The 26,166-nt window shown below is 31.2% G+C and overlaps 1 protein-coding gene across 2 annotated transcripts in view; it reads left to right on the top strand.

The window, feature by feature from the left end:
• LOC148300535 (synaptotagmin-5-like) overlaps positions 1–26,166 on the top strand; it is a 76,033-nt gene that overhangs the window by 26,661 nt on the left and 23,206 nt on the right. Inside the window, exons 1-2 of one of the 2 annotated variants that reach the window (XM_088274640.1) lie at positions 12,602–12,920; positions 24,551–24,827. The exons of the other annotated variant lie outside the window; for it this stretch is intronic. Coding sequence (XP_088130766.1) covers positions 24,696–24,827 — 132 coding nt within the window. The 5' untranslated portion in view covers positions 12,602–12,920; positions 24,551–24,695. Of the gene's footprint in view, positions 1–12,601; positions 12,921–24,550; positions 24,828–26,166 lie in introns of those variants that run through there. 2 annotated transcript variants of the gene reach the window in all.

Genomic DNA, 26,166 nt, shown 5'->3' with positions numbered 1-26,166 from the left:
AAAAAAATTCAAAAAATTAGGTCAGAAGACGAAGAAATAAAAAACACGATAAAACAGTGCATTTTAAGTATGCCAAAAAGAATTGAGGCAGTTATTTCTGCCAAAGGTGGAAATAATAAATACTAACTATATTTATATGAAAATATATGCATAATTTAAGCGTAATAAAGTGTTCTTGTGTAAATAAAATTCAATGTTGTTTTATTCAAGGTTTTCTCTGAGTTATTCCTGTTTGAATTGAGAAATTGCGCGAAATTCTGCGTGGCCCTAATTCATTGAGTAGATACTGTATATGGGCGGATCATCAGGATCCGGTTGCCAATGAAGGTCTAATATCCATTTATTAATAACTACTACTACTGAACCTTACCTACATCCATTGGTACATAGGGTACTGTATCAAATTGATTCAATGTTAATATGATAATTTTTTTGAAGGCAAATATTTTAAATACAGTACCAGTCCAGGGAAATATTTTAAATACATATTAGAGTTAAAAATAATTACTCTAAAAATTGAGCCCGAGAACTCCAGCATTGTAGCCAAATGTGCTAACCACTATCCAATGGAGGCAGAAAATATTTATGCTAAATCTTTAAAACATGTTTAAAAATAACTCTACTTTGGGTTTTATTGATTAAAAACACAAAAATGGCGTAGTTGTTACTGTAAGACGTGAAAAGTAATTAAATATTTGTATTTTTTTAATTACCATATATCATTTTGGTATAGGAATAAATTTAGTTGAATATATCGTAAATAAAGTACAGCGTCTACGAAAACTATTGATTTACCGGTATTCCGGTACAAAATATAAATATATAATTATACCGTGTGTAATATCTTGTTTAATTATCAAATTGTAATGTAATATTACATTTGGAAAAAATAAAATTTGAAGAGAGGTTATAATGGTTTTAGAGCGACGACAGTTTACTCGAAAAACAGCATGGTACATTCCGATTGCCTTTCAAAACACGGTGCGGAATGTTTGTTATTTGTTTAGACAAGTCTAGTGTATAATGCGCGTGACTTATTTCTCAAAGCCTTGCTTTTCTTAGGCGAGTACTTATTTTCTTTGGGTTTGGACTTTTATGTCTTCCAGCTGGTATTTTCAGTGCCTACCTGTTGAGGTGTGTGACCTCCATCTCCCCACATTGCGGTTCATTGGCCTGTTGCTACGTGGAAATGATTTATGGTTTGTACGGCTGTCCCGAAAGTAACCTAGCTCCTTTCTTTAGGGATGATTAACGCGAGGATTTTTTGTTAATATCCTCCATGGACCCAAAATATTTTAGCTGTTTTTGTTGTTGAATCATCACATTTTTTTCATTTTCCCAAGATAATTCGGAAAATGTGTGTTTCAACACCCATTTCATAAAAAGCTTGTTGAAACACGATATTTTAGTAATACAACTTTTTGTTAGTCGTTATGTTTACTATAACCGCATATATCGCTGCAGTAAAACGGAGTAATGAAATTACTCATAATAATATCAATGTAAATTTTTATGTTTGTAATATGTTGAAAATAATAAAAATAAATCCTCAATGAACACTTTTACTTATCTTCTTGTGTTATAAAATTATTTACATATGGATAATTTATTGGTGTATCGAACGTTATAATAAAAAAATAATAAAAAAATACATTTGAAAATAACAAATGCATTAGATAAAATCTACAAACTTCTTTCCATCCCCGTTTAGTGAAAGTCGTGTCCTTCAATTTTTTTTTCTGTTTTGGGAATAAAACAAGGATTATTTTGTGTGTAAGGGAATCCAACATTGCGAATAATGAGTACATAGCATATTTAAAATAATGAGCAATTATTTCCTTACAATGTTTATTTTTTAAAAAAAAAAGTAATACAGCAATATTGTGGTTATTATTTTAAAAATCTTCCGGTAAATGTGAAGACTTTTGTAATTACGCGTGTACAAAAAAAATCCTAAGATGTTTTTCTTTCTTTATATTTATAAGTTGTATAAAATAGCTTTAAAGCAACTTTTTGGGTAAATCATTGAAATAATGTTTACGAAAATAGGTAAAAAATTACATTGAGTTTTTTTTAATAAACAGAATTAAAATATTTTACATAGCTTTCCGTTAAATTGCTACACTTATGTCCGATTTAAGACAAAATCGTGTTTGGCAAAATCGTAACAATAATTTATCATATCAATATCAAAATATTGTTAATAATTCTGGACGTATATGAAGATTGATAATTGGATTGAAAAATCTACATTTACAAAATCATATTAATTTGTTTAATTATTATTCTTATTTTTATTATTAATGTATATAATAATAACACAATAATGTACTTACGAGTAGATACCTACATTATACACTATACATATGTTAAACAATTTTAATAATAATAATAGTTTTTCAGTTTTATTATACATATATTGTAATATACTTAAATAATATAGAAAAGAAAACATTTCCTTTAAAAGTTCTTATCTCTTCTAAACCATGAGATGTTATACCCTCGGATAAAAGGTCAAAGGATTTTCTAAATCCTAATGGTGTATTACCTTCATTCATTATCCAGAGTACCGTAAGTCAAGATTATCTTAAAATACCAAACAATTCCCAATATTTGAATTTAAATATCAGGGGAAAATCGTAAAACAAAGATTTCGAAGAAATCTGTACATGTTTAAATGTTGGTGTGTACGTGAAAAGGACGTGTCGATGACTTAATTTATTTTTTTCTCAAATGCTTAATTCTTGAAAACGATGTCAAATAAAGGTGGCAGAACTTTTGTTGACACAATTTTTATTTAAAATAAAAGGGTCACTGATAAATAAAGGCTTACTGAAATCAACTATATATACTGCCGCAAACTCACACATGAAATGACGAGCAATTTAAGATTTGTGTTTCGAAAAATTGAGTAGTGATGTTGTCAATCAAGGTTAAGATGGTGAATCTTACGCGTGTTTAAAGTTATCAATTAAACTAGCCTTTAAATAAGCCCTGTAAATATCCAAACTTCCATATTCTACTTCATCTTTATTTATATGTAAAAATGTAAAAATAACTCCTTAATGGAGAAATCCATATTTGTGAATATACCAAAATGTTATGCTTTACATCGATTTTGAATATTTGAAAGGTTAGGGGGCTTAAGAAATACGAAAGTATGCTATCAATCATTAGAAAATGAATAATTCATTTCAAACGATTTTAATAAATTGATTTAGAAGTCTGACATGATTGACTTTATCAAAGCTTAACTAAAATCTCACTTAGCTTTAAAATTGTGTTTGTATTAAATAAATATAAACCCAATAATACCCACGATTTTGGCTGTAATAAAGCTTAAACCTTATTACCATACTGCGCATTATATCTTCAAAGGCGTTTGTGGTTTGTTCACTGTAAGTGAAAGCTTTCAAAGGTTACTCAAGTCACCTCTTTTCTGAATAATAAATGCTAAAAGGAGTATGGTGTCTTTACAGCACATCGGCAGATGAAACGTTTTGCTTTATTCGAGCATTTCAGGCTAAACTGTTCGCGGTTAATATGAATATTAACACTCGAATAAGTGCAGTATGTGTAAGTGTATAAAAATACTTACGTTTGTTTTTGGATTGGTTGCATTTGTGTTAGCCGATACACGTGTGTTATCAAGGCTTATCTATCGTTTATTTAAATAAATTAATCGTCAATGATAAAACAGTTCAATGAGAGAGAAGGAGTGTGCGGCAAAACAATCGATGCATGATAGATGTTAGAATGGTGAAACAAGGAAATAATGCAAAGCCGAGATAAGCATTATGGATAAAATAAAGAAAGGTGTGTTGAGATGGTTTGGACATGTGAAACGAATGAGTGAAGAAAGAAAGGTACGAAGTGAATGTAGTTGGTAAAAGAAGAAGAGGTAGAATGAGAAATACTTGGCATTATTAGGTATGTCAAATACTTGAAAGCGGTCAGGTCAGGAGCCAAAATAATCGGCAGATATGCATGAGGAGATGCATGAATGCGGAATAGGCATAATGGTATGGCGTTCTATTCTCTCTGCCTACACGTCGTGTGGGAAGCGTCGTGATAGGTAGTGAGTTAGTAAGTTAGGTTCAATGAAATGTAAATATAACTACGAGAAATGTAAAAATAAAAATGTATTTAGAGGGAAACTCGAGGAAAACTTGTAGTTTTCTAAATATAATTAGTAACGTTTTTTCTCAGCGGCATTTACGAAAACTTGTGTTTAAGATAATTGGCTGCTGTACACGCCACTTTATAACCCTTTGTTAGGAGTTGGAAGGGACATAAACCCTTCGGGTGGTCACGTAATGAAAACTATTTTCAGGTTAAATAATGAATTATTTGGCCCTGGGTTGTCTGTATTCTTTAAGATCGTCGTTTCTCAATCTAGGGTTCGCATACATGTACTCGTATACGAGGGGTTACAGTTGGCAAAACATTATTGTCGCGTTAGTGCAATAAGTCGGAGAACGGTACATAATACATAATCAGAGTGTGGTAGGATTAAAAAAACTATATAAGAGGTAAAGGTCAAAAAATATACATGTTCGAGTATAACTTTGTAAGTAAGTACGTACTTCGATCTTTTTTATTGGATCCTTGCAATCCTGTTTAAAAAGGAACGATATAATATTCGATATGATTTATGCAAAATTCAAATAACTTTAAATTTTGGTAACTGTTCCAATTTTAATATACAATTTACATGAAAATTATTATAGGTCCAATTTTGAATATATCTTTTTTTATGCTTTCTGTATTTTCTTTCTTCACTTGTCAAAGACAAATTTTAATCTACACACACACATATGTATATCGAAATATATAAATATATCCATATACTTTGTTACTCTGGAATTCATGAGGTATTAAATTGTCTTGATTATACTGATCATATTATATATCATCCTGAAAGGTTTGGAGGTGAAAATTAACTACATATACCGGGACAGGAATTACCGGAATGATTTGCGCTTGAATTGTATCAGTAAGCTCATCTCTTGTTTCTAAATTTACCGTAACAGGTGATGAGGCTGCGTTGGCGTCGTCGAGCGTAATATCGTTCATGGGATTCGTATTGCTTTTAGCAGGCAATACATTTTCTATGTTACATGAGAAAGGTCTTCGGTTCACTTAAAAGCGAAATGTATTAAGTTTAACCGGATAAACCTTTTAAATGTGTATGTTGAAATGCGAGTTTTAAGTGATTTATTGGATTTTTTATTTAAGGGCATAAAAATAAAAATGTTTATTTGTATTCGTTTTTGCAAAATCCTAAGTTTTCTTAAATTATTCACCAATTGCCACATTAAATCTCCGAATCTAGTATCCATATTCTTATAAATAAAAAGGTTCGTTTATTTAAAATATTAAATCTTATAAATTTATTCATCAATTGCTTTTTAATTTTGTCAAAACGTCACTTTGAATCCCTGAGTGTCTTATTTGTCAACATCCAAATATTTAAAAACATAAATGTTTCTTTGTTCAAAATCCTTAATCTCGTTAAGTAATTCGCTGATTGCTTTAGGTCAAAGTTGTATTTGAATATGTGCAATTTTAATATACATATTTAACTAGTGTTTTTATTGTGAAAGGCAGGGTTTTTTTTTAACAGAAAAGGTCCTAGAACTTACTTTTTGTCAAGTTTTTTACTAAAAATTCAAATATAGTTTAAATATTCATAACAATACCATATTCTATCATTTTGACGAATTATATAAATAAAAATTGTAATTACGTTAGCGCAAACATTGTTTGATCGATTTTTTTTAAAAATTCATCCGTGAAAAAAGTGCCAGAACGCCGTTTCACCGCGTGCTGGTGCTATCACCATCATTTATCTATGTTAAAAAAAAAATAATAGCTTTTTTGACAACAATGGCAGCGCCACTTGTTGAACGTAACAGCAACATATTAAACATGTCAGGAAAACTCTTGGAAGGCAGCATGTTTCTCAAGAAACATTGAAAGTGACTTTCAACAGTAACTTTCAATGCTCCGATTTTATTTAAATGAGAAATATTGATGTTTTCATTATTTACACAATTATTTCAATTTCGTACAATTTCTAAGAGCCTAAGCGGCTCAGTATTAGAAATAGATATCCAATTTTGGTAGAGTGGGTTAGAACCGAGAAACTCTGACTCAAGAGCCTGCGACACTAACCACGGGGCCACAACCCGACACAATTGCATAGTTGTTTCAAAGATTTTGTATGCTTCACAAAAATTGTGAAATTAAACATATATCTATAATATGTTACTTATCTCCAACCCTGTACAGCATAATTTTTTTTTTATATGCGCACAAAAAAACACTCCGTAATTTAATATCCCCGGCTATACGGATTCCGAGAGTATATCTGGACTTTTTAATGTACAAACTTATAATAAGTTCTCTGAACTTGTTAGACTTTAGAATGTACTCTTGAACTTAAAGTCTCAAATTTCGTGGTGTTTTCTGATTTAAAATGTGTACCTAGGGACGTATCGTGTACCCTTAAACGTAATTAAATCAGACAAACTTTTATTTTAGGAATTTTTTTGAAAATTTTAAGGTCTCTAACTTTTTATACTCAAAATTTCCGTTTTGAATACTGAAAGCATTAACTTTGTGGATCATATTGATATATTATTTCGAGAAATAAAAAATACTTTGTGTTCTGATCCACTCACATTTTTATTAACCAACTAGTTTCGGCAACAGCCTGTTGCCCTCTTCAGGGTTTATTTATTACTACTAAAATTTCTAATTGACAAGGATAATGAATTTGCTAGTATAAGTATTTATGCATATATAGGCAGGATAAACCCATATTATATTGATATCTTCTAAGCTCTCTTTTCTGTGTCCTAAGGCCTTAAATTTTACCTTTGAGACTTCTCCAGCGTCCACTATTGGGCGGTCCGCCCTCATTAAAAAAAATTTGATTGTTACAATAATATAAATAATGTTAATTGACATCTTTTATGTAATTACATAAAAGAACTGAAAGGTTTAAATATTGATGTTAAACTGATTGCATTAAATGTCGGTTGCCTTTTGTCTGCTGACGATGCTGTACTTCTTGCCGATAGAGTGGAGCAGATCTGCAGGCGCTGGTGTCAAAAGTGTATGGTATGATGTGTGCAAGGAATTGCTGATGAATGTTCACAAATCCAAAATAATGGTTTTTGAAAGAAGCGAATGTAGATCTAGATAGATAATTTTGTAGATAATTTTGTGTATTTGGGAAATATGTTTTCTAGGGATGGAAAATAATTGATAAAGATAAAGAAAGGAGATAAAATGCTGGAAACGGTGTACTGAAATAAGTTTTAGTAAAAAAAGCCTTAATAAGAGGTAAGGTATATTTGTAAAGACAGAGAGGTGTGGCGTTCTATTTTGTTTGCCTATCCTTGCGGTAAGCGGTGTGATGGTTAGTTAGTTAGGCAGATTCCTTTCACTATGTTTTGTATCCTAAGGCCTCGAATACCCCCTCTCGCGCCTAATCCGCCCACAATGGGATTCTATTGATTATAACAATAGTAAGGATAACGTTTAAATTAGGGTACTACATATTAAGAGGGTTAATTAACAACATCGATGTCGGAAATCAGACGAGTTCCGTCAATACCACATTCCTTGATTTTTTTGTGTATGCAACGTATACCCATTTCTGTTATATTACCAGTTGATTATATATGCAGTTAATAAAATACAGCTTAGTAGACTAAAAAAATCTGTGTTTGATTTAAAAATTAATAGATAAATAATATATGCAACTAAAATAAAATATTTGACAATTTTATCATGGTAGTTGTCTGTGGTAATTTTCCATGAGTTTTTAGATAAATTAATGTTCTGTTTTCCTGCTGCCTGCCCTGATTAAAAACTCCGTGCAGGATACTGTAAGCCCCCAATTATTTTTGACATAATCCAGGAGATCCTTTATCAACCGAGTGACCTAAATAGGCTTCTTTGAGAACCCTTTACAGATTTAGGAATGATAATGTTTACTGAGAGGAAATGCACAGAAACGAGGGCAATTATTTACCCAATTCGAAGGGTTGACGTGAATTTCACCCTTCGTATACTAAGTGAATAAATCTCACTCCTCGAATCATGAGTGGTGAATATTATCCTGGAAAATATTTGACATTAATGCATTTTAGTAAAATATCTTTTGGGAGTAATGTCATATTTTATCATTGAAATAAATACACTCATATCTTTAATAATCCCTTACCGCACCCCAATGGTGCATAGGGCACTGCTTCATATAAACGCAGTGTTATCTCGATCGATTACACATGAAGGAAAGGTGATCAGCCCTCCACTTCAGGTACCAGTCCAGTGTAATATTGAATAAATATTAGAGTGAAAAAATTCTTATATTTATTAAACCCCCCTGGGAATCGAACCCGGGACCTCCAGAACGGTAGGCGAGCATGCTGACCATTACACTACGGAGGCGGACAGAAAGAAGACATGTGAATTTTTATTTATGAATTCAAAACATTTTCCTCTAGTCTTTATTAGTACTCAAAATAAGGCATCGAAGACTGCATCAGACTTATAAAGTATTATCTTAAAAGAAAATAAAAACTAGACAAATGGTATTTAAATCATTTTGAGCGCGCCCAAATCCTTGTTTACAAATCAAGAATCTGTCTGGGAGATATTTTTACATTTTGACATCTTAACATTGATGAAGAAGAATAAAGTGTATTTACGAGGCTTACAACCTTTTACATCTAAAAGGTATAATTAACATCTACACGATATTGTGAAACTTAGATTTAAAGCATCGTAGAAAACCTTGTGAACTTGTACGATAGTGACAACGGAAGCATTGTCAAATTTGTCATTGTCATTTTGTGTATTTCTCTTTTAATTTATATTAATTTTGCATTTTTATCTTAATTTAACAAAGCTCCGAGGCGTAGGGTACGTATCAGAAGAAGCGTGAATGTGGAACAGGTAAAGATTGTTTGCAAAGTCAGATTGATAAAGCGTTCAATTTTCTCCATCTTCTCATGAGGGAAAAGGTTTGATGGTTAGTTAGTTAGTACAATAGGTAAAATTCCAAATCGGTATTATGAATGATGAGTCTTTGTAAAATAGAAAGTAGTTTTCGCAAGCATAATACAAGCCCTACATGCATTAAAGCTCTATGGTGAAAAACATAATAAATAAATACAAGTTCATTATAAAGAGATTCAACTGAATTTTAAAGTTTAATTTTGATTTACGTAATTGATATAGAATCTAGAATATTTTTAGATTGCGCCGATTTCAAGTGTCAATTCTTTCGTAGTAGATTCTCGGGACGTTTTGAATGTTAGCGCAATGGTTTAGTCCGTCAAGGACTCGGGAAATTTCGGCATTTGTCGGGTCCCGAAGGCTGTATCCTCTTAATAATGCCCCGTATCCTATTATCTGTAATCTTTAGTTTCGTGTACCGTAGAAAGGATATCGTTGTCATTGTTATGAACGTTGTGTATTAGCAGTCTTGCTTTGTATTACAAAGCGTTTAATTAAATTTTTATCTTTGTTGATAAAAGACTTCATCTTAAGAACATAACAATGATTTTCAAGATTGTATATAATTAACTATTTAATCCAAATTACATTTCCAGAAGACTTTTTACTTTTTTTCTGTTGAAGTCAAGTATTTGTATCTTATATTAACATTTTTAACTAATTGTATTTCTTATAATATCTATTGTATTCTTGCCAGTGCCCTTTATTATGACCTAAATATAATGTATACCCACACACAGGCCATACTTTTGTGGAATCTTTTTTTGTATTTTTATTATATATTTTTTTTGTACATGTATTTATATTTCACCCTTCTAGAATAATCCTCAAGTACTCCTAAATATCCCTTGAGCACTGACTATTATTATCCATGATAAGGCCAGGTGACCAGCTCATCTATCTAAATAATTTAAAATTTAACACGTGTTTAGAGTTAAATGTATTTTATTTACGTAAGGAAGGTTATGGACAAAGAATATTGGGTAATTCAATTAAGAAAAACGATAATAAGAATATCACCGATGGCTTAAAGTACTCTTATAAACTATTGTAAAATAAAGTTGCATTTCATAATTATACCACATTTTTTTATGCTTTACTATAAATCATTATCGTTAAGAAAACGGTGGATGTTTTACAAACTTAATAAAACTAATAAAACACAACCTTCGTTTTAACGACTTCTATTTTTGATACTAGTATTCCAACCGGTTTCGACAAATACCTTGTTTATTTCAGGGATTGACACGTAATATGGATATAATTGTGCAAAAATAAAAGTGGTTAAAACAAATTCGGATAACTTAATACAAAATAAAAAGTTACTTAAAATTTGTTTCTTAGCATAAATTAATTTAACTATAAATGTTAATTTTTTATAGATACCAGTCTGATGCTGACCTTCTAGATATAAAATAAACAACGAAACCCAGTCTCGGGTCGAATAAAATATATGTGGAAAAGGTTTAACAGTTTAAAGTTTTAACATTATTCTATATACATAAATACATATATACATAAATACAATTATTATATAACATATATACATAAATACATTTTTAACCAAAAATACAGTATACATATCGCTCACTCCTTTCAAGAACGTCATAAATGTAAAAATCGTCAATTTTCAGTTATGCATGTTTTCGGAATGCCCAGAAAATGTACTATATCCCAGCAAAAGCGGCATATTTTCAACTTAATATTTACCCGCTACATGGTAGAAAGTGTTGTTTTTGCATTTTGAATAAAATGTGTTGTTTAATTTTTTTTTTTAATATCCTTAATATTTTTCAAATAGAAAAAAAACCTTCAGGTTTTACGTAAAAAGATTTGTTGCACAGTAAAAAGTTCAATAAGTGGCTTGATGTTTATTTTTAATAAATTGTATTATATTTTCAAACTTTAAAAACGTTGTCCTGAAAAATCGAGTTTTTTTATTTATGACGTTCTTGAAAGGAGTAAGCGATATGTGTAATGCAAAAATAAACTTATTCGGAATGAAACATATCATAAAAACTTAAATAAATATAAAATGGAGAAAACATTTCAGTACTACGTTTTAAAACAGTTTATGATACAAAAAGAAAATTTAATACAATTTTACCTGAACGTGAGTTTTCAACGCTTATCTCGTTTACGGCAACTTTCAGTGGCGTGAAAACTGCGTAATAGACAAAATTTCATTACAAATTTGTTATCCTACCTTACCGTATTACGAACGCCGTATAAAGTCATCTTTATGAGGATAGATTACCTCCATTTATTATATCTCCCAACACTGACGCAAAGCCATTTGTCAAATGAAAAGTTATTTTTAAAATTTATAATATATTTTAAAAACAAAGGTAATATTTAATATGTATATTTGAAAAATGATTATTAGGGTATTTATATGGGTGAAATATTGAAATAAATCCTTTTTAATATTTATTTTTTAAGTTTTTAGATTTCCATTAAAACATTAAATTTAATTATCACCTCCTTGTCGTATTTTTAAACTCCAAAATAGTCTATAAACATAACATATCCGTACTCATAATTTGTTTAAGAAAAAAATTGTGGTTAATACCATATTATTGCATTAATTTTAAATCATAAGTGATATTTTAATGGAAGTGGGGTGAACAGTGAATCCAATATGTCAAATTTTCAGACATAACAAATAAGAGTAAAAAAATATTGATACCAGTTTTCGGGTTCAGTTTAACATTAACCTATAACGAGAGATGTCAGCGAAAAATAATATAAACTAATTAGTCTGGCCTGAACATTTCACTATTTTGATTTATGATTCTTACACCTCTACATTTTAAAAAGTCATTTAAAATGTTTTCAACATTTTTTTTTCTTACATACTTACTTTCAAACAACTTTATTCTAAAACAATTCTTATATGCATTCAATAAATACTCTCAAATAACCCAAGCACTTCTCATCAAAGCACACAAATTACAATTAACACACTTTATGAAAACGTGCATAGAACTAATATATTATGGAATATTATGAATTTATTCGACCATATTCATATGTAACCATTATTATAATACACTACTTAAATTCACTCAATTTAAATCCATTTTGTCAGAAAAATCATGACCATATCATATGCCATGATCACGACCCCTGCCATCTTGTGTATGTAACATAATTTTGTCTATTCTCTCACTAGTCTAATTATGTCGGTAATGTTGAAACCCGGTCACTGGTCAAATAAAATGTTTGAAGAAAAATTTATATGGTTGTTATTTTTATGAGAGAGTTTTTCACTTGAATACTTTATTTTGGACAGGGTGCTTATTTCCAGGACTTAATCGATCTTCACACGTAATTTATTTAAAAATAAATTTATTTTGAATACTAAAAAATATTGAATTCTTCTATAATATTTATGATCCCGAAATTAGAGCCTCGAAGGGTGATTGCACTTGACACGGTTGAGGTGAGCGTTGGGCGTTACCGAGGCGGTGGAGAAGGGGGACCTGTTGCTGGGACCCCAACCCTCAAAACCAACCCCTAGCCTCCCATATAGTGACATCCCAGAGATCCTGCGATTCGCTCCAGTCTTCGGCAGTACCCCGCGCCGAGAGGTACCGTGTTGCGCCGCAGCGAGACAGACAATTTAAACAAATTAATAATTAACGCACACTCTAAATTTCGATTAAAATTAGTTTGAAATTCGATATAATTTTTATTGCAAATCAATATAGCACGCTTGTGAAAAATATACTTTTTTTAAATTTCATAGTTGCGTTAGAGCTTTGTAAACAAGGTGTAAGCTCAATATTGACATTCAGTGGATACAATTTTATTGACAGGTTTTCTCCGTCGACTTGTTGATACTCAGAAATCGACTTTTAGATATTTCTCAGCATACACAGGTATTTTTAAAATAATATACTATACAGAAATAAATTAAAACAAATACTAAAAAATATTACATTTTTTAAAAGTTTTTTTTTACATTTTCTATTAAATATTTACATCAATACTGATTTTTAGAGTCCACCAAATTGTATTTTCTTATTAAAAACACATAAAAAGAAAAATTTGTTTTCAAAAAGAAAAGTTTTATTTACGTTTAAAAATTATTATAAAAAATGCCGTAATAGTTTTGTACAATATAAATTACTGACTAGTGGAATAATAATTCTTTTTCATGTATTTAGTGTTTTGTTTTGCTGTAATATTTATTTCTGTAATGAAAGTATGACACAAATATACAATTTTTTAATACACTTATTATTTTGTATGAGGTAAATATTTAATGTAAAAAAATCTATTTATTTATTTAATGATATTCGTTTAAAGATTTTTTAAATAAAGAACTACATATCCTAAATGTGAATAAACCCGAAAAATACCTTTGACCTTAGATGATTTCTAAAATAACATTTTACGTGGATTATTCGATATTTAGTAACAATATTTGTCTAAGAATAATTATAAAATTAATATTCTTTTTAATTGATTACTTACCAACTTAAAATAATATCGTCCGCTTCTAAAAGTTTACCCAAATTTCTTCTTCTTCTTTAACCTTGATCAAAGAAAGATTTTTTTAATCATTATTTAAATAAATGTCGATACACCGCTTGAATAAAATATCTCGTTTTAGAAAAAAATGGTTTTCTGAATATTCCACCCAAAAAATAAGGTTAAATTGCTTGTAGAATAAAATAGCAACAATATATTTTTTTTCCACATAAAATTTAATTGACAAGCGACCGAGTGGGATAAACTATATGGCTGTTATTTTATTCTACAAAATGTAGTTCCACCAAGAAATGTAAGGAAAAAACTTGATTCCTTGTATCATCTGTGTGATAGTCACATACGTGTGTGTCAGCCTTGGTCAAGAGGTTAAATTTAGATTCTCGAATTTCAAGGCACTCTAAACATTAGATTTGAGGTACAATAAATCGATTTGGGAAGTGGTATCCTATACTTTTTTTGGTATTTCATTTATCAAGTTAAAGCCTGTCTTATTCTTGTTTACCCGAGATATACGAGAAAATTTAGTTTGGCGATGAGTCATACTAAATGTCACGTCGTTTTTGTATGTACCTGTCTCGTATTACGTTATATATGAAGAAAATTGTTACGAAATCGGTATTTCTTGTCCGTTTTTGGGTGGGGTGTATCAATATTTTACCTGACTGCTAGGGGGAACAATGGACGATTGTACCATAACAATGTATTTTTGTAACAATTGTTTTAGAGCTTTAAATATGAATTAAATCTATCCCCGTAGTGTAATTGTCAGCGCGTTTGTCTACCGTGCTGGAGATTCCGGATTCAATTTTCAAATTTCGAAATTTTTACTCAAGGTAAACAGCCTTTAAGCGAAGGGCTGTTCATCTTTCTTTCACGTTTATTTAACGATCAAGATAGCATTATTTATTTACGAATCAGTGCCCACTGCACCATTGGGTGAGGATAGGGATTGGAAAAAATTAATAAAATTTTAAGTAAAACTAAATATGTCATATTGATATCTCAATATAGATGAACAAGAATATACAATGTCATTAATTGATTCGGCAGTCACTTTGTGGTAAAATCTTTCCATTTTAAGTATAAGTTTTATTTAGTAAATACCACAATTTATTAAAAATCTATTGTGACACGTGTTGCGTGGCATTCCGCATCATTTTCAAATACCAGAGTTTGAAAATGATGCGGAATGCTGCGAAACACGCGTCACATTAGATTTAAATAAATTGTGGTATTTACTAAGTAAAACTTAGACAAGTAAATAAAAATTTGGAAGTCTGGATATTTATAGCGCTTTCGACTTGTCATTGCTTTATTACACGTGTAGCATACACTATTCTACCCATGAATGATATTTATACGATATCTATGTCTATATGATATCTAAAAGTTATGTTTTACCTTCAATCGACATCTTCTTTCACGTACAATGGTTGAGTTTATTAAGTTTTTAAGCACTTCAGGTTCCTGACTAGAGTGTAAAGATATTGTTCTTTTCTACTAGCACCTCTCATGTAAAAGCGGTGTTATTTTGATTGTTGTATACATGAAGGAAAAGTCATCAGCCCTGCACTTCAGGTACCAGTTCAGGGTAGTATTATTAAATAAATTTAAATGTAAAAAATCACTTATATTCATTTTAACCCCTATTGGAATCAAACCCGGGACCTGCAGCGTGGTAAACAAATACACTGACCACTTCATTAAAGAGGCGGACAAATTATTAAATATATCTTTAACTTTTTTAATTTGGAAATGGAAATCCTACTATTTTTAAGCATTTTGTTATAGTGCTATAAATTAAAAAGACGGAAATATTTTTAATTAAATTTCTAAAAATTGAATTTTTTTCTATTTAGAAGTGAAAATCCTGTGATTGTGATTAATTTTTCTAAAAGGTTCTGTATCATGATTGATCATATTTTGCTATGGTGCTCTGTGCATAGAGCGGAAAAATTATTGATTGAATTTCCTTCTATATTCTATTTAGAATTGGAAAACCCACTATTGTTACGTATTATTTTTTGACATCTCATCAAAGATAAAGAAGAATATGGAAGTATAGGTATCTACATTCTTCCATATTCTTCTTCATCTTTAATGAGATGTCAAAAAACAATTTGAAAATAACTCCTGTAATTGGAGAGAGTCCAGATTTTGTGAACAAGTATTTGGACACACTCAAAATGTTGTAATTGTTATATTATTTTTTGACATCTCATCAAAGATGAATAAGAATATGGAAGTCTGGGCATTTACGGGGCTTACGACCGTCATAGGCTGGTTTAAGTGATCACTTTACACACGTGTAACATTCACCAATTCTACCCATTATTGACAACCACACTACTCAAATTCTTGGAAGTTCCATATATATGAACCAATTTAGAAACCTTGTTCATGAATCACTAGAACTTCACTAGAGACATCTATTGGTGAGATGTAAAGAAGCTTTTTATTAAGCAGAAACTCTTATATTAGTATGTGAGATCCGAATCCTGGATTATAATCACACACATGAGAAACGCCAGAAAATACCATTTTCATTTTTATTATTAAGCTTATTATTCTAGTGAAGTTCTAGTGATTCATGAACAAGGTTTCTAAATTGGTTCATATATATGGAACTTTCAAGAATTTGAGTAGTGTGGTTGTCAATAATGGGTAGAATTGGTGAATGTTACACGTGTGTAAAGTGATCACTTAAACCAGCCTATGACGGTCGTAAGCCCCGTAAATGCCCAGACTTCCATATTCTTCTTCATCTTTGATGAGATGTCAAAAAATAATATGAAAATAACTCCTGTAATTGGAGATAATCCAGATTTTGTGAACAAGTATTTGGACACACTCAAAATGTTGTAATTGTTATGTATTTTGCTAAAGTGTTCAGTATCATGAAAGAAATAGTGATTTCGAACATATAACACTTTGAATGGCATATTGGGTAAGATATTACCAAGAGAAGAATAACAAGATAAAAATATTATTTTATAACATTACACGATATATTGATATCATACATTATTTAGATAAGATAAAGAGAAAGAAATACCTTCACGTAACGTATAACGTTGAACACAATAAACACTTGACGCAAAGTTCTAGACGTGCTTAACGTGAATAATACGTAACATATTATTCTCCGTTTGATGCCTATCTGTTTTATGATATCAATAATTCAAAGGATTTACTTGCAAATTCTGTGTTTCTCGGGAAAACTGCGGGGAAAATCGCGATTTTGAAATGATAAGATATTAAAGCAATTGTGTGTGTGTGTGTGTGTTTTACAAAGTTATATTCAAATAGTTCAATTGGAGCAAGCTATGTAAGTTACAGATTTCTCAACCGAAGGTTCTAACTACTGTCAGCCATGCATTTCAAATCTATTCAACAGGAACTAACATATGAAAAGAATCCAACAATATTGCACATAAACATCATTAAAAAATTAATATTAAATAAATATTAAAGGTGTATCAACAGAGACGAAGCATGTTTTCTTTTTATACGAAGGAAAGATGGAGGTCGAAGCATGCCAGGGCTTGACCCTGGCTAGCCTTATAGGCCATTTTAAATACTTGTGTAACGTTTAATATTACAGTCATCATTTCTTCGTATAAAAATAATACATGCTACGTCTCTTTTAAGATACCTTAAACAAATATCTCTTATATATGTCTTACAGGGTATTTTTATCCTTAGTGTATTTTTTATTTTATTTAAATTTCATTTGGTAATTACCTACCACACAAAGTGTCGATTCGATTAATAAAAATCTAGTGTCTGATAGAATTAATAAAAATCGTCCCCGAATCAAAAATATCACCAACAAAAAAAAACTACTTGAGAAGTTTTTCTCTTCAACGACAGAATTCAACTTTTTTAAACGAATACTATTTTTATCAAAAAACTAGATATGATATTTTTTTATCTTATTGGGTACATTTATACGATGAATTAATAAAAACAGATATAAATATTCTTTTATTACATGCTATTTTTTTATGAATTTCTCTTTATACATAAAGTATGTGGGTAATATTAAAACTTAAATGTTTTTTTTTTAAAGAATATAATAGTTAATACGCTTTTCTTTGTGAAAATACAGTCATCGTAATGTTATATAGAGGGAAGTATCCCACACTCTGACACAACGTTTTGTTTATATTATACTTGAGAGAAAAACAAATAGGTCACTCATATGTTTCTTCTCCACTGACGTAGTTACAATATTTCATCTCCCACATCCCTCGGATAAGGTTCTTGCAACTGGAACCTCTCCCCGAAGGACTATTAATTCATCTCTTGTATAATAAACTCGACATTACTTATTCTATTTTTTCATTGGGGGTCACTAAACCCGACATAACTTGTTCTGTTTTTTTCATTGGGGGTCACTAAACCCGACATAACTTGTTTTATTTTTTCAATAAACTCACAAAACTACCTCAATATTCATTTGAGAGGTCACTTAGACATCTTTTAGTTTGATTATGCACTTAGTGCTAAACCGGAGATTGAGTAATACCAAAATCAGATCTATTCACGTATTTTTTTTTAATTAAATAGATTTTCTACCATATATAGAAAAAAACATAAAAATTAGTTTGTTCAAAATCTTAAATCTCCTGAAATTATTAACCGATCACTTTGGAATTTCGCTTTTTACTAGTGACAGGTAAAACTTTTTTTTATTCATTTAATATTCCTATCATTCTGCCATTGTGGTCGAAAAAATTTTTGACCGCAATGTTAGCGCCACCTGTTAAACGTAACAGCAACACACCCAATATTAATCATGGGACACAGCGTGCTTCTTGCCAGCTGTCACTTAGCATTTTCATTGGTTAGGATTAGGTTTCATATATTTAATTTATTCATTGCGAAATTAAACGTATTACAAATGTGCGATCTATATTTTCTCTCTTTTCTTGTCACAGCAACATGCAACTAATATGAATGCATAATTTTATTTACAAAATACCATCTTCGCGCGTAACGAAATCTGTGAAGTGGCAGTCGTTTCATTTTATTATGGTATGAATATTCATTCAACTCACGTATTTACAAACAGCCCGATTTTCAAAAAAATATGTTATCATCAACGCAATTAAAATATTTTTACAGATTAATAATAGTCAGAAATTTTGGATATCAATAATATGGTATAACCAAGATGGCGCCAATGCATCAGTGCCTTCTATATCAGATGATCATAAAAGTAGGTACTGCGTTTATTAATGGTTTAAACGTGGAATATTTTATGAAAATGACAACTCTATTGTTACGAAATTTCAGCATTTTAAGACAGTGACAACTTTTGTTTAGCATTAAAGTGGAGTCACTAAAGTCGTTTTTCACTATTCTATCTTGCGGATTTTCCCTTAACCTACAAAATTTCTAAACGATAACAATAACCAAACCTCCCAGCAAACTGTTGATTAGCGATGAAATCCGATTAATCACAAAACGTGGGTAGAGCGGAATCTTATTACGAGATATAAACCATTATTTAACACTGTTTGAACTATGACATTTAAATTACTCTCTTTAATAGAACGAGCAAGCGGAAAACTTGATTAGCCTAAATCTTTTACACTGTAAATTCACTTTTAGGACCCGCCCAATTAAACATTTGGAGGTATATTTTTTAATTGGATTTGAAAGCATTTTTATTATGAAATGTTTCAAAAATACTGGAGTAAAAATTAAATAATAATTTTAGGGCAGAGTGAATCAATACAATACGATATAATGGAAGCTTGATTTCTCAACTTACAGAAATTGAAAAATGGTAAAAAACGCAATTTCATTGGCATGGTATAAAGATTCAATGAATAGTGAACGCAACGCAATTTACTGTCAAAGGTTTTAAGTTACTTTATACAAAAGCATTTTTTAATCATTTTTTTCTAGGAATACTAAAAAATGTAAAATGCTGTTGATGAGAACATCTGTGTTATTGAAACTAGTCACGTTTACATTATTAAACTCAGAAAATTGGTCTTAGAAAAGTGTTTTTTTTTTAAATTATATAAAATTTTCCACAAAGTTAATCATAAATCGATAAAAATAGTAATTTTGTGTGCGAAGGAGTAACGATTGACAAAAACCTTAAAAAGCTTAATATTCGTTTAATTTTTTTTTCGAGATATTAAATGCATTAAAATTTGGTTTTGATAATTTTGAATCGACAAAATACTTTTAAACTTATATTTTTCTTGATTACATGCACTAATTATTGAAGTTAAAAATTACTACATTCAGCTCAGCCTGATAAACTTGTTTTTAAAAACTGGATAAAATAGTAGAGTCTATTAATTTTAAGGGAACTTGATCAGTTCTGCGCTTCAGGTATCAGTCTAGAGTAATATACTACTACTACTACTACTACTACCATCACGCCGTTTCCCCGCAGGGGTAGGCAGAGAGGATGGAACGCCACACTCTTCTGTCCTGACATACACTCCTAGCCTCCTTCACATCCATACATCTAGTCATACATGCCCTCCGATTACGCAGACTTTTGACACCGCCAGATTTTAGGTTCTGATTGATCTGATCGTGCCAAGTCTTTTTCGGTCGTCCACGTTCTGTTTTCCCTCTCACATTCGCCACATATATTTTCTTAGTCATTCTCTCGCTATCCATTCGCTCCACATGTCCATACCACCGCAAAGAGCTCTTTCTAATCTTTTCAATTATTCCTCGTTCAGCCTTACATTCCTTTCTTATATCGTCGTTTTTAAATCTGTCATACAATGATTTTCCACACATTCGTCTGAGGGAGCGCATTTCAACAGCATTCACTCTGCTTTCATCCTTCCTTTGCCAGTTCCATGTAATATATACATATCTAAATATTGCAGTGAAAAAATATTTTATTTCAGCGATATAGCCAACCGTACTAACCACTACGGATAGTTTGAATTACGTAAATTCATTTCTATTTTGGTGAACTTCATGTATGTAATAGGTGTTGGTGCGTTCGTCTGATGATAATAGGTTCTCTAAGTGTCTACAGCAGACATTGATTAGTTTCTTGAATGTCTCGAGGGTTGTTCAGACAAATTAGTTGTACTCGATCAGGGTTGCCAAAAAAAGATTTATAAGTTTATTAAATTTTAATGTAAGCTTTATATTTCACTCGACTATTATCTGCTACCGTCTAAATACTACATATAATAAATTCTCAGTGGCCTGTATGTTACTCAAGCTTTTATCTGTATTACTATTCTCTTTTTCCTTCATGCAATTCCTCCTTCAATTTCTTTCCCATATAACAGTAACGTCAAGAACTATTTCGCAGTCATCTTCATACCATAAAAAATAATCTACTCACGTATCCTATAATCTGGAATGCAATACTGATTACTTGTTTTCTAGTCATGAATGATTTCAAACCGAGTAGATATTATTTAGTACCATATGCACCATTTGGGAGCGGTTAGAGTTCAAAAGATGACCATCATTTTAATATAAATACTGTTGACTGTATTAATTATTCTAACACATAAAAAAAATATCTGGGAATCAAATAATTCAATAACCTCCCTACGGATAACAAAAAAATTTAAAATATTAAAATACTTATTTAAAAAGATTCATGAAAACTCTTAAAAATGATACAAAGAAAAAAATCTGGATTACATCCTTAATTATATAAAATTAATTAATATTGAGTTTATGTTCCTCTCCTAGCAAAAGAGCTTAGTCTCTTTTTTGAAGAGGTACAGCGTAACTAGAATTTTTTTTAATAACCTGAAAATATGTGTCCACCTCCTCAGTGTAGTGGTAAGTGAGTTTGGTTACTGTTCTGGAGATCCTGGGTTCTCTCAGTTCCCAACAGATTGATCTAGAGTCGTATGAATTTAAAATACGTATTTGTAATAATATGTGGATATTGTAATGAACCTAATATTTGAGTCTAAATTAAGTTTGCTTTTTAATTTGCTTTTAAATGTTTTTCACGAAAAATGATTTGATAAAATGGTAAATTATATTACGCCCGAGTCATGGCCCTAACATTAGAGGTGCTCCATTTAGTCAAATGTGGAGTAGTTCCCTTTAAATCGTCTAAATAATTATTTGCTGACCCAGTTATTAACCCCCAGCAAACAATTGAAAATCGGCTCCATTAAAGATGGGTAACCTCCCACAAGGGGTTCATATATATATATATATATATATATATATATATATATATATATATATATATATATATATATATATATATATATATATATATATATATATATATATATATATATATATATATATATATATATATATATATATATATATATATATATATATATATATATATATATTTATTATGAACAACAAATCAAAGTCGATAATATAAATTATGATGGATTCAAAATCATGTTCAGTAACATTTTAATGTCCCCTGTTTGTTAAAAAAAATAGTAAGACGCTTAAAAATATTTATGAATACATATGATATACTAATAGGTACACAAGTAACTAAAACATATCGACATATCGCTCACTCCAACAACGACATAAATCAAACTCCAACAACACTTTCAACAACGTCATAAATCTAAAATCGACAATCATTAGTTGTGCATGTTTTCGGAATGCCCAGATTATGTACTGTATCCCAGCAAAAGCGGCATATTTTTAAGTTAATATTAACCCGCTACAGGGCAAGGTTTTTTGCATTTTGAAGAAAATGTATTATTGAATTATTTTTTTAAATATACTAAATATTTTTCAAATGGAGAAAAAATATTCAGGTTTTACCTAAAAAGATCTGTTGCACAAGTGGCCTAATATTTATTTTTGATACATTTTATTATATTTTTAAACTTTAAAAACGATCTCCTGAAAAATTAAGTTTTTTTATATATATAACGTTGTTGAAAGGAGTGAGTGATATATTTACACTCAAACGATTATTATAAGCTCGATTTTATCCTTCGCTGTAAAATTATTACTTCCGTAACCTGAAAAAAATATTCTTTTTAGAAGCTTTCAAAAGCCCCATTGTTTACGCAATTAAGATATTACAATATAAACAAAACTATGAAAAATAAGAATTCACCCGTCTTTTGCAAACATTTTTCATTTAAGATGAGAATGAGAAAAACAGAACGGGAATACGTAATGAGCAAAGCGTAGATGAAACGGTGAAAAGAGATCATTCCGTAGAGCGTTCATTTTAAATGCTAAAACTTTGGCCTTTGTAGTGCCGAGTCTTCAAAAAGGTTAGCTGCAATTGCAATTTACTAAGTGCAATGGGATTTGAATATCTCCCGCGACCCCATTTTGCAACTCGTTAGTATAAATCCTCCCTTACAAACGTTCTAATGACGAGTCTGAAATCCGACACTTCCTTTCAAACTCGACGATATTTTCTAGAAAATACTTCACAAGGGCGTTTTACATCATTTGCCCTTACAAAAGAACTTCCTTCGAAGGTTTCCGGTGCCAGAAGGGATGTAACGATAAACGAAGTATCGAATGGAGGAGAGAATGTTTATCCATCTGAAAACGTTATCTAGCTCCTGCTTTCTATTGATCATTTCCACGTCTCATATAAACGATTCCAAATTTACTGAAAAAAGTCACTTTCACGCTTCGGGGGATAATATATTTTTACCCTTTTTAGTATTTTTAAGTCTAAAAAATATACGTTTGTTTTACGCAAATATGATTTACGAAAGGTCAACAATTTCAAAGTCACCCCCTCAATGTCACGACAAAATGTTTCCCCGAAACGAGGGTAGATTGGTAGTTATTTTTTTCTTTGAAGTCCTTAAGCAAATATTTCTTCTCGGCACATTGTATTTATCGAGAGAGGTATCTAATAAAACTTGGAAGTCTTTGCACGGCAAATACAGGAGGCGAGTAAAGTACAAAATTACTTGTACTTTGTAACTTCATATATAAAGACCATTTACAAATTAATATTTCAACATAATGTACTCATATTTTTACTACCGTTATTTTTTTATGATACTATGTCAAATGTTCAAATCTTCGTCTACAAATCTGGGTTTGTTCACTTGTGAGTTATTTATATTGAAATCAAACAAAACAAAGATGAAGAAGAATATGGAAGCTTGGGTGTTAACGGGTATTTACAACCGTTCAAAAGCTGGTTTAAGTGAGCACTTTATGCATGTGTAACATTCATTAATCTACCTATGATTGACAACCACACTATGGGCGTTTGTCCACTACACGGGATTTCACCGTCCGGCAGTCCGGTTTTGAAAAATGAAAACGAATACGACAGTTTAGCGTGATAGAATTTACGCGCAACGTGTTCACGCACCGATCAAGAGCACCGATCCGAAGAAATATGAACAAAAGTAGGTACAAACCAATCCAAGCCAATTATCGTTTTAAAACGCTAACTGACGTGCCGGACGGTAAAATTTCGTGTAATTCCGGGTAGTGGACAAGCGCCCTATTAACAGCCTATGATGGCTGGAGCCTTTGTAAATGCGAATACTTTTTTATTCTTCTTCATCTTTGATGAGATGTCAAAAGTAATGTAAAAGTAAAACCCTTATTCGCATCCAATGGTGCATAGGGCACTGCGTTATATAAACGCAGTGTTATCTTGATCGTATACACATGAAGGAAAGGTGATCAAGTACCAACCAGTCCAGGATAATATTTAATATTGAATAAATATTACAGTGAAAAAATCAGTCGATATTTATTTAACGCCCCTTGGGAATCGAACCCAGGACCTCCAGAACGGTAGCCGAGCATGCTGACCATTACACTACGGAGGTGGACAAAAGTAATGTAACTTATTTATATTATTTTGAGAAATAAAAAGACTTTGTGTTTTGATCCACTCACATTTGTGATGTTAATGTGAGTGGATCAAAACACAAAGTCTTTTTATTTCTCAAAATAATAAATCAATATGATCCACAAAGTTAATGCTTTCAATATTCAAAACATAACTTATATATAATATTTTCGATGAGTAATTTCCTTTTCTCACTTTATCATTGATACGTAGCGCATTTGATAAGTACATCGTAGTTTTGAGTATTGGAGTGTCGCGCGTCGAGCGTCGGTGAGTGTCGGAACAGCAGTTTGCACAGTTCGCGAGTGCTCGAGCGGCGATGGTCTTCCTGGCGGGGCGGTAGTGCACGCAGGGCGCCATGAGCGGGCTGGGGCCGGCCGGGTGCTGGGTGGCGCACCGCCGCCTGGAGAGTTGGGCGCGCGCCGCCCGGGAGAGGTCCTGCTCGGCCTCCTCGGGCCCCACCACCAGCTCCACGGACAGCCTGGGAGAGGTAAGGGTCTAGCGCATGGGTGGCCAACCTTTTCAGCAGCCGGGCCAGATTTTAGAAATGAAATCTCCTAGCAGGCCGTAAAACAAAATTTATTTTATAATTCAAAGCAAACCTTTCCATTACTCATCTCCTATATACATATATATATATATATATATATATATATATATATATATATATATATATATATATATATATATATATATATATATATATATATATATATATATAAATGTGTGTGTGTGTGTGTATATGGGAGATGAGTAATGGAGAGGTTTTGTAACCCCACTTTATTACAGACAGCATGTAAAAGGTAAGCATAGACACTACACTGGTCTATGACAAAGGTTACAGAGTCCGGGAGAGGTAAGGAACTTGTATATATAACTAAAATGTACTTCTTCTTTGTAGGTATCACAGCACAGACAAAGTAATTTATTTAAGGGAATATGAAAGTCGTGGTCTTACTAGAAGTCGCCTAATATCACAAACTTATGCACGAATAGTTTATTCCTCCAAAAACCCCTAAGTGGATGTAACGTCGCTATCGGCTGAAATTGAAATTTCAACGCAAAATTCGAAAACCGGCTTTTAAAGTGACATATTTTTTAGGTCAAATGCTGTTCAAAATAGAATTTGTAAGACTACTTGATGACAAAATAATAATTCATATTTACAAAACATGTATTTCAAAACACGATAGACGTGACATTTGTGAAAAGGGTCATTTAGTAATGGTCTCTTAGCTCCGTCCATATTCAGTTATATTTAAACTCTTTTTACGTATTCATCACTCACTGACCCCACGATTTCCTCTGTTTAGTGTCAAATAGATGATGATTATTTCATTATGTAGAATTTCAGTGATTTTATAAATTTTCTTCCCTTTTTTTCTTCATATTATTGTCTATTGATATTTAAAAAAGGTTAAAAGTTACGTTTTTACGATATTTCAAAGGTTTTTAGATGACCCCCTGCCTGTAACTCATACGCAAATTATTATATTATACATCTACACGTTTCAAAAATCAAGCGGTATGCATGTTCCATTTTGGACAGAATGGCGAACGCTTTAAAACTGGCTGCAAAAAATCGGGGCTAATTGTTTTACAAATTCCTTATAGGATACCTTATTTTTACTTCACCTATCTGTGGAAAGACCCGTGTCACTGTCTCGGGAATCTCAGAAAAGCGTATTTTAAGGAATACTCTTCGTGCTCAATTTATCATCATTACCGTTTTTGTCTGGTCGTCCGTGTCATTACACACGTTACATAATACGTTATTATTACGTTACATTAGAGTAACGTGTTCCGAGGCACATGCTAGAGATGGGAAA

Source organism: Brachycentrus maculatus, unplaced genomic scaffold, assembly GCF_059751285.1.
Source record: "Brachycentrus maculatus isolate JH-2025_06_01 unplaced genomic scaffold, ASM5975128v1 h1tg000696l, whole genome shotgun sequence".
NCBI lineage: Eukaryota > Metazoa > Arthropoda > Insecta > Trichoptera > Brachycentridae > Brachycentrus > Brachycentrus maculatus.
The sequence above is the reverse complement of the archived record's forward strand: the minus strand, read 5'-3'. Positions and strand labels throughout refer to the sequence as shown.